This window comes from Sebastes umbrosus, chromosome 13 (assembly GCF_015220745.1).
Source record: "Sebastes umbrosus isolate fSebUmb1 chromosome 13, fSebUmb1.pri, whole genome shotgun sequence".
Taxonomy (NCBI): domain Eukaryota; kingdom Metazoa; phylum Chordata; class Actinopteri; order Perciformes; family Sebastidae; genus Sebastes; species Sebastes umbrosus.
The window spans coordinates 9,304,523-9,319,784 of NC_051281.1; the positions used below are offsets into that span (position 1 = coordinate 9,304,523).

Sequence of the window (15,262 nt, forward strand, 5' to 3'; positions counted from 1 at the left end):
GAGTGACATGTGTCTGTCTGTTTGCTCGTTTCCCTCCCCCTCTTGTTCTCTCTCTCCTTCTCACAACTCACCTGGACATAATCTGTAATCAACACTCCTGCTAGTCACCTGCAATCAGCTCACCTGCCTACCAATCAAGAAAGATCCGGCCAGTCTCGGACAAAAAATCTCTAAAATGTAAAGAAGCAAGAAAATACTGAATGATACCTTTGATTTTTTGCAATTTGAATGGCTACCATCTTTGGCATTTGTTGTCTGCTCCTCTCAGAAATACATATTAAATCAAGTTTGCTATTTAGGCAACCAAACACAGAGCACATTGTGAATGCAATACATGTCATTTCGTTGTTTAATTTCATTCATTTAAAGCTGAAATTAAGTTGGAAATATTTCTCTAGTTAACAAAGTGAAAGTGCAATTCATCTTTTTTACTTATAAACATAGTCAAATGCGTGCAAAGATACTGGATTTGACAAGCTGTCACTCCTTTGATCATGAGTGACTTTATTTGGTTTACAATAGATTTACAAATTAACTAATGTGGAAGTGATAAAGAGACAGAAAAATATGGTAAACTTAATCTTAGCAACAGGAAAACATGCTGTACTTTAGATAAAATGGCAGGGTAAAGTGAATGCAAGAACAGAAATCAGAATATAGGAACATTTATCCATCGAACATGCTCAAGCATAAACAAGTATGCAGCTCAAATTACTGTTGAAGAATACCCTGCCATCTTTTTCAGTGCTGCACTTGTTTCTGAGAAGGTCTAAAATGCCTGCTCTGATCTCTGGGGTGAAGGACTGGTAGAAGTTATCTTTCGCTGTCATGAAATTGAGCAGACGTTGTCCAGTCTGGCTGCTTGGATTGAAGCACTCAGAGATGTCGAAGGTGTTGGGAATGGCGTGCTCCTCATATTTCAGACCCTGGCTCTTCAGGCAGGAAATAACCTCTCCCGATGAGCGGTACTCTGTGATGGCGTCGACGCAGAGCTCCTTCTTGTAAGTCTTCCACAGAGTGTCCCAGCCAGCGTTAGCTTGATAGGATGAGATGAAATAATACATTACATAATACATATTGGCAAACAACAACAAAAAGGTGATGCTATTTTGTTACAGTCAAGAGAAACTCTCGGTCATCTTAGGATCTAAGAGTCAAAAGAGCTGGTAGCTTCACAACACAGTCTCACAGCAGTTTGTGAAATAGTCACGAAATTGAATCTATTTGATCCGTGTACATAGACGCAAATTTCCCTTATTTTTCTTGACGCTCAGCTTGACATTCAACAACACATGAGAAAATAAAAGTAATTAGTTAGGTTTAGGAATAGATCGACTTGGTTAGGAAACAGAACTACTTGATTAGGTTTAGGAAAAGATTGTGGTTTGGGTTAAAATAACTCTTAAAGTGATTTTTAAATGTTTTTAAATGGGTTTTTAGTTAGATGTCTGAAACACGTTCTGTGGTTAACACAAGCATAAGAGATTTTAATGTTTCGTTCTACGACATAAAATGTGTCAGCCCTTAGCGGACTCGCACACTATTAACACTACGTCACTTGCTCTGACCATTGGATATTGCTGCAGGTGGGTTTACATTGGAGTTAGTTGAAAGCCTGATGCGTCGCATACAGTCACTAAAGGGTGTCTCCGTTTGTCATTATCTGATGCCAAGGGACACTTAACAAGCTTGATGAGCCGGGCATGAGACACGGTTTATGAAGATTATCTTGCTGAACAAAATGTGTACATATCATAAATGTTTGTTCGACACAGAATTTATTTTCTGCAATAATCCAAAGTCCAATGGAAAAATCCTATTGTCTTTTTTGAGTGAACCAGGGTGACGCTAACTTCCGGGTTAGCCTACATCAATTTGGCATCCCTGCAGCACTCTATTCCACGAAACTTTCATTAACGGTCGCTTAATATATCACGTCACCTGCTCTGTGGGTCACTCATTGTACTATATCACTTGCTGCACCGTGGATTTGCAAATGTTTCCTTCCAAACAAAATTCAGAATGCAGTAATTTAATAGGAGGTAATTTTTAGGACACAAGGCTGAAGATAGAGGTTTGGAGGAAAAAGGACGGCAGTATGGAAATCTTACCTGCTTCAACGATGATCATGAGCCTGCCATTGTTCTTCAGAAGGCTGTGGTAGAACTTGATGGTGTCGGCCAGGTTGTCCACGTAGTAGATCATCTGTTAAGGAGAGAGTTGTTGGGGAAACTTTAATTTGATTAATTTGGGATGCATCATTATGTGACTATTTATAGCTCTAATCGTTATGAAGGTTCTGCTGATTTGATCCTCACTGAATTCAAGCAGCAGAGGAGGACTAGGAAGCTAGGGGATGCTAAATAAATCTCATTGCTTACACAAAGTGAGAGACTTGTCATTACATCATTTTTAAACTGAATGTCCAAAAAACAAAGTCACCATACCTGAACCATGTGTATGAAGTCAAATCTCTTCATGTCTCCTTTTGCTTTGACTTCCCTCTCATAGCCCTCACTGCTCATGATATGCCAAGCAAATGGGATCTTCTGAAGGTTGGTGGTCTTTGCTACCACAGCTATAAGTTGGACATAAAAAAACGAGAAAGCAGACAATAACATTGAGATACAGAGTATATATATAAAGTGTATGAGAACTTTTTATATAACAAATGACAATAACCATGACCTAAACACAGAAACATTACACTGTGTGGCGTTCTGAATTGTCGATACCTTTGAAGTTGTCAGTGAGCTCAGAGCTGCCCTCCACAACGTCAGCAGTGATCGGGACAGCAGGGAATGTAGACTGCAGTAGAGTGAGCACCTGGGCGTCCATCTCCCCTGGAATAAACCAGAAAGTCTTTAGACTTTGAAATCCAACTGCCTCAGTGTCAATTCAATTTATTTTCATATAGCATCAAATCCTAACAGATGTTATTTCGATATGCTTTTCATATAGAGCAGGTCTAGACTGTACTCTATAATTTAGAGACCCAACAAGAAATCCCCCATGAGCATGCACTTGGTGCGACAGTGGCAAGAAAAAACTCCCCTTTAACGGGTAGAAACCTGGCTCTGGGAGGGTGGCCATCTGCCTCGACCGGTTGGGTTTTGAAAGAGAGAGAGAGAGAGAGAGAGAGAGAGAGATGGACAGCCACCACAATAATAGCATAACAGCTATAAGTAGTAACACAAATAGGACTAATATCAATAATCAATAGCAGTGGATGTAATAGAGTGATAATAGAAATATCAGTAATAATAGCTGTAATGATAATAGAACTATCCATCCATCAATGCATTATCTGTAACCGCTTATCCTATTCAAGGTCGCAGGGGGGCTGGAGCGGATCCTAGCTGACATTGGGCGAAGGCGGGTAACACCCTGGACAGGTCGCCAGACTATCACAGGGCTGACACATAGAGACAGACAACCATTCATTTCTGATTCAAATCTGTCGTCTTTAAACAAATACCAGGACCCTTTCTAATGGGCTTCCAATGTGAGTGATCCACAGTCCTGTTTCTGTGTGAAATGTATTCAAAAGATTATATTATATGTAAGTAAATATGAGGCTCCGTCACTCCCAGAGTCTGTTCAGTACAAAATTTCCCCCATATGTTTGCCCATATAGTTTCCTTGCTGAACTGCAGTGGAGTCACACAAAGAGGGAATTTTGAAAGTCAGTTTGGAAGACACTTATTTGCTTTGTTTAACTGAGTCAGTTGAAGCCTCATAATAACTTCCGATTGTCATGGTCCTGGGTTTTTACTTAGTTTGTTTCCTGTTGTATTTTGAAAGTTCACTCTCCTCATGTGTCATGTCTGGTTTTACTGCCTTTCTCCCGCCTTTGTGTTTGAGTGCCCCGTCCTGATTTGTCCCACTTGCGTCTAATCACCCTGCTCTCTTTGTGTATTTATTCTGTGTGCTTTGCAGTGTCTGGTCATCTGCGTTTGTTACTGGTGTTCCTTGTGCCATACTGGTTTGTCCTCAGTCTAGTTTTTTGGTGTTTTTCCTTTGTACTTTATAGCATCAGCCAGCTCCCCAGTTATTGTTTCCTGACAGTTTTGTTTTTTGCTACCAGCTTTTGGTTATTAAAGCTCGCCTTTTGTTCATGTTACCTGCCTGCCTGGTGACCTGGATTTGGGTCCAGCCTTTTGAACTGAACCCTTAACAAGATGTTCATATATGGCCAACCTTGATGAACTGATGGGTACATCTTGTATATAAATAGGGTATTTACTATATGTAGATTTGGATTGTTCATGATTACAGTATATCTGATATTGGGGGAAACTTAAATCAAATTCAATGGCATCATTATTTTTAAAATCATGGAACAGTGTCCATCTGGTCTTTAAATAAAGCTGCTAAAAACAAAAATCACACAATAATGTCATCTCTTGCACTCGTGGATCTTTGCCACCGCGCACTACAATTAGTAACAGAGCCAGTCAACAAACCACAACATTTGTTCACTCAACAGTTACCAGTTGCTGTATCACATCACATACCTCCACCACTTCCAACTCCAAGAACATCCAGACTGCTTTTGCCTGCTCCAATTCTGCATCAACACATGATAGATGGAAAAGTGAAACGTGGCTAGAGGATGCAACATTTACTTACAATTGAAACTGTACATGAAGGATAAATTGAAATGGTAAAAATAAATAAATAAACAAATACCTACATTTGTATTACCCAACAGCACATAATAACAGTTTCGTTATGTTGTTGATTCACAACAATAATTTGGCAGTTTTATTGGCCTGATTGCTGATTTATGACTTTAGAAATTCACTCTCCATTCTCTTAAACAAAAAAAATAAATCTAAAAGCATTTTTGAAGTTGTAGTTTCTCATCCCTCAAGTCTAATACCAGTAGTTACAATTTTATTATATGTATATGTAATAATATAATACAAAAATAATCTTACATTACTTTCTAATTAACCCATATGTATTTATGCACAACATGCCCTCCAATTAGAGACTGTGTGGAAACAGGAATTTGCAGTCATTAAATAAGAAAGAAGAGTACAGAACATCCTACAGTAATATTTAATTATTAGTACAAATCCTTCATTACACTACCACAGTGCCGAGCGCCTTAAAAGAGCCATGAACTATAAAGAAAAGTCCTGCCAAAAAATTGAACTGTGTTGCCCCCCACCCACTCGGCTGTTATCAGAGTTGTGTGGACATGGCAAATGGGCACAAGCACAAAAAAATGGACTTTTGACCAACGGAAAGAGCATTATGATTGTATTACTGTAGAACTACTGCCAGCTTTGTACCTGCATAAAATTATAAGCAATCTCATCTCCCTTTGAAAGGACATCTTCCAACTTTTGAGAGGAGTCATAAAGTGAGAACTCAGTCAATGAGCTAAATGATCTCTATGTCTGGTAAATAGTAAAACTAGTTTAAAGATGAAAAAACAAGTGCAGTGTAGCACTCCCAACCTTTCTTTTTGTACCTTTTATATTCTCCTGGCAGGATCTTGCGAACACACTGGAGCATGGCCTCGTGCTCTCCCGATTGTTCTAGGTAGAACTGAAAGCTTTGGACAGAACTGCCCTCATAACAAGTCTGCGCAGCCATGACTGATTCCTGCAATGCATTAAACAAAGCAAACACAAATCAAATAAAAAGCTATTTTTAGGCATGCAACTATTCAGAAACTAACTCTAAACCCCTATGGTAAACACCAATCGAACATTATGAGTATTGTACAGTTACCTTGAACATGCGGAGAGTAAAGACAGAGAGTCGACTGTTCTCCCACTTTTAAGATATAGAGTTACTCCCCTCCCACAGTCCTCAAATGACCTTTTGTTGCGTAACTCTTGAAAGATGAACTTTGCCTGAAACAGCCGCAGCTGTGCTGTCAGATTCCTATTCAGGGTGTATTCCAGTTGCTATTACAATATCAGCCTCATCATTAGTATTTTACAAGAGAACTCCCAGAAGAAACATAGTAGCCTACGGAGTCCCAAAAGTTGATGCTTTTTATGTGCATGTAAGGCAGTAGCCTAAATCAGCCACCAGGTGTCGCTGGTGTGCTGTAATTACCATTCTGAATTGAGCAATAGGCATGTTTGTCCCTTACAGGACACCGTAGGTCAAAAGTTACGTGGGGACGCCATCTTTTTTTCTGTCTACTTTGCTTTATTGCTTCGTAAGGTTGTTGACGAACAAGTGAGATGACAGCAGATGTTGTGGACAAATAAAGTGTTCCCGGTCTCAACCACAATCAGAAAGACTGTGCTGGTGTTTCCCTTAATCTGCACCACACCCCATAACACAACTATAAACACAACGCAGAGTCCCAGGGTGTGCAGAGAGGCTCCAGCACGTGGGTTACATGCACATAAATTATTACCTTTGCACAAGATTATTATAAAAGTACAAAAGTAGAATTTATTTAATTTTGATGGTTTTAAACATTTGTAATCATTTTGCAGATGCTTGCCCCGTGTTTAAGGTTCTACATGGGCTTGCACCTCCCACACTGAAGTGGTGGACACACTACCAGCGGCTGCTTGGCGTGTTGTTTTTTATTTCGGCGTCCATGTTAACAGGTTAGAGTGGACACACTGCCCACATGAGACGCGACCCGCGTCTATTTTATAGAATAGAGGGCTCGCCTATTTTTCACGCGAGCCGCGCATGTCTCAGCTGCGTCTCTCAGCAGCAACAGACAGGGAAGGTGATCTATTGACAGCATATGGACATCCTATCAGCTACATAATACAGTTTCCATATCTAGACATCTGTAGAATATGTCACAGACAGTGAAAGTGATCTAGTGACAGTAAATTAACATCATACCAGCAAGACTTTACTACAGTTTCGATGTCTATCTGTAGAATATGTTATGGAGATGAAAAAAAGTAAAGACTTATTTTTAAATCAACGCTTTCATTTCAAAATAAAAGCCATCAGGCGTTTTTTCTATAGACAGAATCCCTTCATTTGTTAACACGAGGCTTTTATTCTGAAATGTGTGCCGGACAGTGTTCTAGAACACAGAATGACTTGGAGAGCTCAATGAATGAATACAGTACAGAGTTTTAACTGTGGATTATTACTATTATTTACTAATTACCACACGTTTCTGAATCTTTCTCCGCTGCAGCTCGGCTCTGATTGTTTTTTTTTTTCCTCCGTTCTGTGAAATCTTGCAGATGCTATTAGGAGCACCGGAGGATACAGAGGCACATGATTTCTTTCAGATTACCTGTCTCATGCGCTACTGTCATGATATACACAATGTCAGCAGTGATCGGGACGGCAGGGAATGTAGACTGCAGTAGACTGAGCACCTCGACATCCACCTGTCCTGGAATAAACCAGGAAGTCTTTGAACTTTGAAATCCCACTGCCTCAGTGTAATGTGGCCTAAGTGTGAAAACCTCATGCACCAAAATGTATTTCTCATTTCACATTCCTTAAACATTCAATTTAAAGTTTAGATTGACCTGTTGAGACATGAACAATAATCCATGTAATCTATGACTTAAATTGACCGTTAGTGGGAGCACAGAGCAAACTCTTTTATTGTGATACGTCATTACTGGACCCGGGGCTCCACAGTGGTGCAGTGGTTAGCACTGTCGCCTAACAGCCTCCCACAGTCCAACGACATGTAGGTTTGGTTAATTGTTGACTCTAAATTGCCTGAAGGTGTGCATGTGAGCGTGAATGGTTGTCTGTCTCTATGTGTCAGCCCTGTGATAGTTTGGCGACCTGTCCAGGTTGCACCCCGCCTTCGCCCAATGTCAGCTGGGATCGGCTGCATCCCCCCTTCAGCTCTGAATAGGACTGGACCCTCAATCATGAGCAGCTCAAAAGGAGTCATTTTGGTTTACATACTCTCATTTTAGTTCAGTATATAAGAAGACTGAGATTTTGCACACAAAATAATATTTAGCAAGGAGTGAAATCCTCTTCCTCACTACCTATATAAGATAAAGATATAGTGGAGTAAAGTCGTTCTCCCCCCATGTGTGATGTAATCCGAGCTTCTCCGTGCTTTGTTGGGCCGGTTCCGCATACTTTTAATGCATATACAGCTCATAACGTCGCCCCGACCGACGGCATCGGCGCAGAAGCGTAACACCCACCCTCCGGTTCCTCCTCAGGTAAACACTGTTATCGCGGACAGCCCTTTGGCTGTTGTTTGCACTGTTAGCGCTGTTAGCAGAATTTGTATACTTGTGTTTGTTCAGACAGTGTTTCTTCCCACCAAACCTACACTGTAAAAAAAAAAAGTGTAAAATAACGGAAATTTTCCGGCAGCAGGGGCGCCAGAAAATGTCTGTTAAAAAACGGAAAAATGCTGTCCGCTAATTAACATAAATAAACTGTAAAAAAAAACAGTAATTATCTTTATATAATTAACCTTTATTACTGTAATATTACAAGAAATATTTTACTTTTAACATATATTTATTGTTAGAATAGTCATACACCGTAAATCTAAGACCATTTACATATAAATCACAAATGAAAAATGTAATTTTACGTTGCAAAAGCCCAAATTTACATTAACTCTCAGAAGTTTTGCAAAACAAATCTGTTTCTTTACAAGAAATATTTTTAGAATTCCATGAAATCCTTTTCTTCTGACATAAATTAATTGTTGAAATAGAGTCATAAACATCTAAAAAACTGAATAATTATCTTTAAAAATGATCAAGAAAAGCTTAAATACAGATAGTTACGATTGTGATGACAAAAAAATACTGTAGATCTAAGACCATTTACGTATAAATCACAAATGAAACATGTAATTTTTACATTTTTTCTGTCATTTTGAAATACAGACAAAAATGCAAAATTTCTTGAAAAAAACTGTAAAAAAAATGTTTTTTTTTTACAGTGTATGGTAGATGCAAAAAATAAATGAAAGAAACATTTATAATTCACACATGAAATTACCACAGATGAAAATTTAGGTTTAATTCAGTATAAAATAATGACAATAAAATAGTAGAGACAATTCATAAGAAAGAATAAGTAAAAACACATGTCTGGGTGTACGGCGGCTTTAAGGCACAAAGTCACACATGCATTCACAGGTGAATGAACTATTTGCTGTCATGTTTTTGTGTTAAATATTAGGCAGTTTGTCATTATTTACTCACCTTTTTTGACAAGGTAAAATAATTTTAACATAACCTGCAAGTGTCAGCTTTGGTAAATTTAATTGTACTATATGTTCTTAAAGGTTACTGAACATGAAAAATTTGTCTTAATCATTGTTTTAGTTTGTTACAAATATGAACATTGCTTTATTAATCTGTATCTCATTACTCTGGAAAAAACAAGGCATAGTTGTCAACCTTCATTGTTTATTGGCATTAAGTTGTAATATGTCAGCATTACAGGCACCTATAGGTAAAGAATAAAAAACTATGTATGTAGGTAGAGAAAAAAATAGTTTTCTCTTTTATCACTTGGATCTCGTCACTGTCTCTGTATTTGTGTGGAATCAGCATATCATTCTCGGCACACAGCATTCCTGTAATGAGTAGCTGACCCTGCACCTGTCAGTAGTGTGCATGCTGTTGATTTAACTCCAGTTTGCCATTTTGCATTTGGTAAATTATGTAAAGGGAGGACATAAACTGTTTTCCAGGCTGTGTGGATTATCCCAGTGGAGATGGGAGGTTTGAGAGGTTTAGGAAAAACAGCATCCAAATGATCAGATTTCCTAGTATCAGTAGTAAGAAGAGCATGGATAACTTCCCTGAGACTAAAAGAGGACATACTGAAGCTTTGTGGAGAAGTACTACCCTTTAGTTTAGTCGTTGGTTAAAGGTTATGATTCAACTCACTGTTCGCAAACAGATGCAAAATGACTGTTAAAGACGGTGCAAATGGCTCTAGGGTCTGTCAATAGACTGTGTTTATTCTCAACATGAGTTAGGAAGGAGCTATTACTTTTCAATAATGATTTAACAACCTTCCAAAAGTCACTCTGGTGAAAGAGTGTAGGTATAGTGAAACTTGACTTTCTTAGCGCAGAAGTACAAGTTTGAAGTTTTTTTTTTTTTTACTATATAGCTTGAGCACAGGCTCTTCTTTTAGAATTAAAAAGATCAGCTAAGTCCGTGTAAACCATGGACTGGACCTAGCTTGTGCCCTATTTTTTTTATTTTTATTTTTTTAAATCAACAATTACATTAAAAAAATGTATAAACTACAACTTGATTTAAAACAAGTTCTACATCAGAGATTTTGGTTACATTCGATATGGTACTGTTAAACAAGTCATGTAAAAAGCTTGATGATTGACTTTTTTCAGATTCCTTCTAGTTTCCACATGGGAGGTTACTTTCTTAATGCTCACATCTCTGATGCAGGCTTATAAGACAATGATCACATATCCCTGGGTCAAATGCAACACTTAAGATGTATGTATCAGGTTTATTACAGAGAATAATATCAATTAAGCTGGATTTTGAGATCTGATGCAGGTTTGGTCATGTGGGTTCAGAAATTAACTGTGTCAAATTCATCTCATTACAAGTGTAAGTAGTAAAAGGGGCTTAGATGGGGCTGATGGCTGCAACGTAGACAACTTTCAGACCACACAAGTAGGTGGAGATTCACAAATATATTTACTTTGATAAATGCTAAGTTGATGTACAAGTGATGACATGAGTTGTTAATTAGAGGCACATATAGAGATTTACAGATACCGATAGAGATTTACAGATACAAATCACTCTGCATTTATTTGTGCATTGTGTTTTACGAGTTACATAACTTGACATTTGTTTGAGAATACTTATGAGATTGTTTTGACATCATACATTTGTTTTAATTGTGCGCTGTCCCTACATAAATAAACAAAATTAGATGATATAAGGAACACCAAATAGATTCTGACTTGTTTTTATTGTTCATTTTGGTACACACACACAGAGTCAATGAGGTGAATACAGGCTAAAGAGACTGAATACTAGGCCTACTGCACATAGTAAACTTAATTTTAGCAAAAGGGGAAAATACACTGTACTTTAGATCAAATGGCAGGGTGAAGTGAATGCAAGAAGAGAAATCAGAATATATATGGACATTTTTCCATCAAACTCAAGCATAAACAATTATGCAGCTTGAATTGATGTTGAAGAATACCCTGCCATCTTTTTCAGTGCTGCACTTGTTTCTGAGAAGGTCTAGCATGCCTGCTCTGATCTCTGGGGTGAAGGACTGGTAGAAGTGATCTTTCGCTGTAAAGAAACTCAGCAGATGTTCTCCAGTCTGGCTGCTTGGATTGAAGCACTCAGAGATGTCGAAGGTTTTGGAAATGGCGTGCTCGTCATATTTCAGACCTTGGCTCTTCAGGCAGGAAATAACTTCTCTTGATGAGTGGTAGTCTTTGATGTCATTGATACAGAGCTCCTTCTTGTAAGTCTTCCACAGGATGTCCGAGCCAGAGTTAGCTGGATAGTATCATATTAAAAAAATATATATATATTGGCAATTAGAATCATGATTAATAATTTTGTTACAGTCAAGAGAAACCCTTGGTCATCGTCTGGTCTTATATAACAGTCAAGAGGGCTGTTAGCCTCATCACAGCATTACTACTTACATGCTGCAGTGATGATCATAAGCCTGCCATTGTTCTTCAGAAGGCTGTGGTAGAACTTGATGGTGTCGGCGAGGTTATCCACATAGTAGATCATCTGTTAAGGAGAGAGTTGTGGGGAAACTTTAATCTGACCTTCTGGATTGAAGCTCCTGTGCAAGTGCTTGAAGTGTTTTTGAATAACTCTAGTTCTTTCAAGGACACTTATGTCAGATCATACAGTATGTGTGTCTATTTATAGCACATATCATTATACACTTGTTTGTCAGAAAAGTTTCAGCTGATTTGTTCCCCAATAAATTAACATGCAAAGAGAGAGAGCAAGGCCAGAAAGTGACCCAAAAATATTTTTGTTATTACATCATTTTCAAATTGAATGTCCAAGAAGCAAAGTTATCATACATGAACCATGTGTATGAAGTCAAATCTCTTCATGTCTCCTTTTGCTTTGACTTCCCTCATATAGTCATCACTCGTCATGAAATGCCAAGCAAATGGGATCTTCTGAAGGTTGGTGGTCTTTGCTACCAAAGCTTCAAGTTGGACATAAAAAAACAGAAAACGTAGACAGTAACATTGCCATATATGTACTGCATAGAGTGCAACAGATTATGATCAGATAGCAATCCATTAAGAGCATGCAGTTCCACAATTTCCCCACAATGCTTTGTGGGTATCAAAGTTAGTATTATGATCAAAAACAAATGCAGAAATAAGGTGGAATAAACAGATAACTTTGATTGTAGTCTGTGCTGTAGCAGTGATGATTGCTGAACCCTTTGCTCTGAGGGGTGTGTCCATAGAAATAGTATAAGAGTAGAATGGACATTGAACCGTTTGCTGTGGTCATGGCGATTGTTGTTATTTGTTATGGTGACATCACACATCAGTGGGGCCGTAAAGTGTGTCACACATTTTTGCTCCGCGCTAAGCCGGAAGCGGAGGTAATCAGTTCAATTCATACTTTCTTTCTTACTTACTTAAAGCTGCAGTAGGCAGTATATTTTTGGCATCATTGGGCAAAAATTCCATAATAACCTTTTCAGCATATTGTAATTCAAGTGTTCTGAGAGATAACTACACTTCTGCTCCTCCTCATTGCTCTGTTTTCACGCTTTAAAAAATCTAGCCCATGACGGGAGACTTTGACCAATCACAGGTCATTTCATTGAGAGAGCGTTCCTATTGGCTGTGCTCCGGTCAAGTGACCGGAGCTTGGCGTTCCTTCACCAGATTTCACAATGGCGGCTGCGTCACAAACTTTCTCATTTTACAGCTAAACCGTGCACTACAAGATGATTCGAAAAACAATTGAGGCGAGAAATAGGCATTAACGTAACATAATATTGATTGATATTTGAAATATACATCACAAATTCTGTGTAATTCTGTTTTATGAGTAAAACGTTTTCAAAGCATCTAAATAAACAAATGAAAAAAATTACCTCATGGGTTTGTAACTTATATATGTGTGTAACGTGTTACATACATAGTTATGGGTAATTAACTGTGTTATTTACATAGATATATATTTTGATGTGATTAATGATTGATTATTAATCTGTTGTAGGCAATAATGTTACACTTTTGAAACAAATCAACAAATGCTGACAGACATCATAGATTTGTAACTTATACTGTACATGTGTAAGGTGTTACATGTGTAGTTATGGGTAATTAAATGTGTTATTCTCTGACATATAAGACTGAGTTATCCGACAAAAAGTACTACTATTGCTAATAATAATGTTTCATAAAAGGTTCCGAAGAAAGAAGGAAGAAGAAAACGAGACAGAAGAGAGAAAAGTACAAAATCGAGAAATGATAAAAACAAAATCTTTTCACTGTTCAGTGTTCTGAATTGTAGATACCTTTGAAGTTGTCTGTGAGCTCAGAGCTGCCCTCCACAACGTCAGCAGTGATCGGGACAGCAGGGAATGTAGACTGCAGTAGAGCGATCATCTCGGCATCCATCCCCCCTAGAATAAACCAGGAAGTCTATGAACTTTGAAATCCCACTGCCTCAGTGTTGCTGCTTCAATGTGAAAAGCTCATGCACAAAAATGTATTTGTTTGGAATGTTGCAAACATTTCTTAAACATTCTGAACTGATTTTGAATATATTTAGGTCAAGTGTTTGCGTTCGTGCGTGAGAGAGAGAGAGAGAGTTACCAGTTGCTGTTATCTCATCACATACCTCCACCACTGCCGACACCAAGAACATCCAGACTGCTTTTACCTGCTCCAATTCTGCATCAACACATGATAGATGGAAGTGTATGCAAACAAATGAAATGTTGAAATTGTAAATCAACAACCTCTACGGAGTCTGGGTAAGTCGTAAAATAGTTAAAAGATGAAATAAACAAGTGTAGCACTCCCAGCCTTTCTTCTTGTACCTTTTGAATTCTGCTGGCAGGATGTTGTGAAGACACTGGAGAATGATCTTGTGTTGTTCTGACTGTTCCAGGAAGACTTGAAAGTTTTGAACAGCACTGCCCTCATAACAAGTCTGCTTTGCTTCCGCAGCCATGACTGATTCCTGCAATGCATTACACATAGCAATCGGAAATTGAACAAATAGCGATATGCATACAAAAAAACAGCTATTCAGAAATTAACTTTAAATCACTATGGTAAGCATCAATCGTACATTGTACGTATTCAACATTTACCTTGAATATGCGGAGTAGGTACAGGGACAGATAGTCAACTGTTCTCCGACTTCAAGTAGCAGTTACTCTCCGCTCCCTCAGGCTGGCTGCCTGTCCTCACAAGATCTTCTGTGCTGTCAGATTCCTGTTCATGGACGCATTCCAGTGGCAATTCATTTACAGCCTCGTCATTCGAGCAAATTATATTATTTTATGAAGTCAAAAAGTAAAACATTCAGTATGTTTGTTCATTTGTTACACTTTAACGACTATCTACATTCCTGAGAGGCAGACCCTTTTGAGATATCATGCGGGTTTGGTCTTGTGGGTTCAGAAATTAACTGTGTCAAATTCATCCCATTACAAGTACAAGCAGATAAAGGAGCTCAGCTGGGGCTGATGGCTGCCAATAGACAACTACAGCTTTAATAGTATTATTGTGACCAAATTCAACTTTCAGGGCAATAAAACCAAAGAATTTAGGAAGTGAATACCCTTTAATACTGCAACTGAGCATCTGAGTTTGACATAAACAGCCACATCACCTCCTCTACCACCCTGTCAATTCTAAATAAGTTATTGCCTAATTATTAATAGCTACCTCTGCATCACTAATATACATATATATATATTATAGGTCATCAGAAGCACTTTAAAGTCTGATCTGACGTGGATCGGGACACAATGTAATGAAGCTAAAACTGGTGTAACATTGTCAAATTTTACACAAATCACTCTGCATTTATTTGTGCATTGTGTTTTACGAGTTGCATGACTTGACATTTGTTTGAGAATAATTATGAGACTGTTTTGACACCATAGATTTGTTTTAATTGTGCGCTGTCCCTGCATAAATAAACAAAATTAGATGATATAAGGAACACAGGCTATGGCAGTGATTTTAATCACCAAATAGATTCTGATTTGTTTTTTATTGTTCATTTTGGTACACACACAGAGTCAATGAGGTGAATACAGGCTAAAGAGAATGAAT

General features: G+C 38.2%; 1 protein-coding gene across 2 annotated transcripts; it reads right to left on the bottom strand.

Annotated features, from left to right (window-relative positions):
- Positions 1–331: 331 nt before the first annotated feature.
- On the bottom strand, positions 332–6,876 carry LOC119500606 (histamine N-methyltransferase A-like). Of its 2 annotated transcripts, none has more exons than XM_037790424.1 (7): positions 6,841–6,876; positions 5,486–5,619; positions 4,518–4,570; positions 2,736–2,843; positions 2,448–2,578; positions 2,112–2,205; positions 332–1,036 (listed from the first exon to the last, which is right to left on the bottom strand). In XM_037790424.1, exons 2-7 carry the CDS (start codon positions 5,608–5,610, stop codon positions 684–686), a joined length of 864 nt encoding a protein of 287 aa, XP_037646352.1. In that variant the 5' UTR covers positions 5,611–5,619; positions 6,841–6,876; the 3' UTR covers positions 332–683. The 2 variants fall into 2 exon arrangements, with proteins under 2 accessions (XP_037646352.1, XP_037646351.1); XM_037790423.1 differs by lacking the exon at positions 6,841–6,876 and adding an exon at positions 5,749–5,863.
- Positions 6,877–15,262: the final 8,386 nt, after the last annotated feature.

Bases quoted from the DNA above. Each gene is read 5' to 3' on its own strand.
- LOC119500606 (XM_037790423.1), bottom strand. The intron at 2,206-2,447 runs GTATGGTGACTT...TCTCCTTAACAG, and splicing joins ACTTCATACACATGGTTCAG to ATGATCTACTACGTGGACAA. The intron at 1,037-2,111 runs GTAAGATTTCCA...CATCCTATCAAG, and splicing joins CATGATCATCGTTGAAGCAG to CTAACGCTGGCTGGGACACT.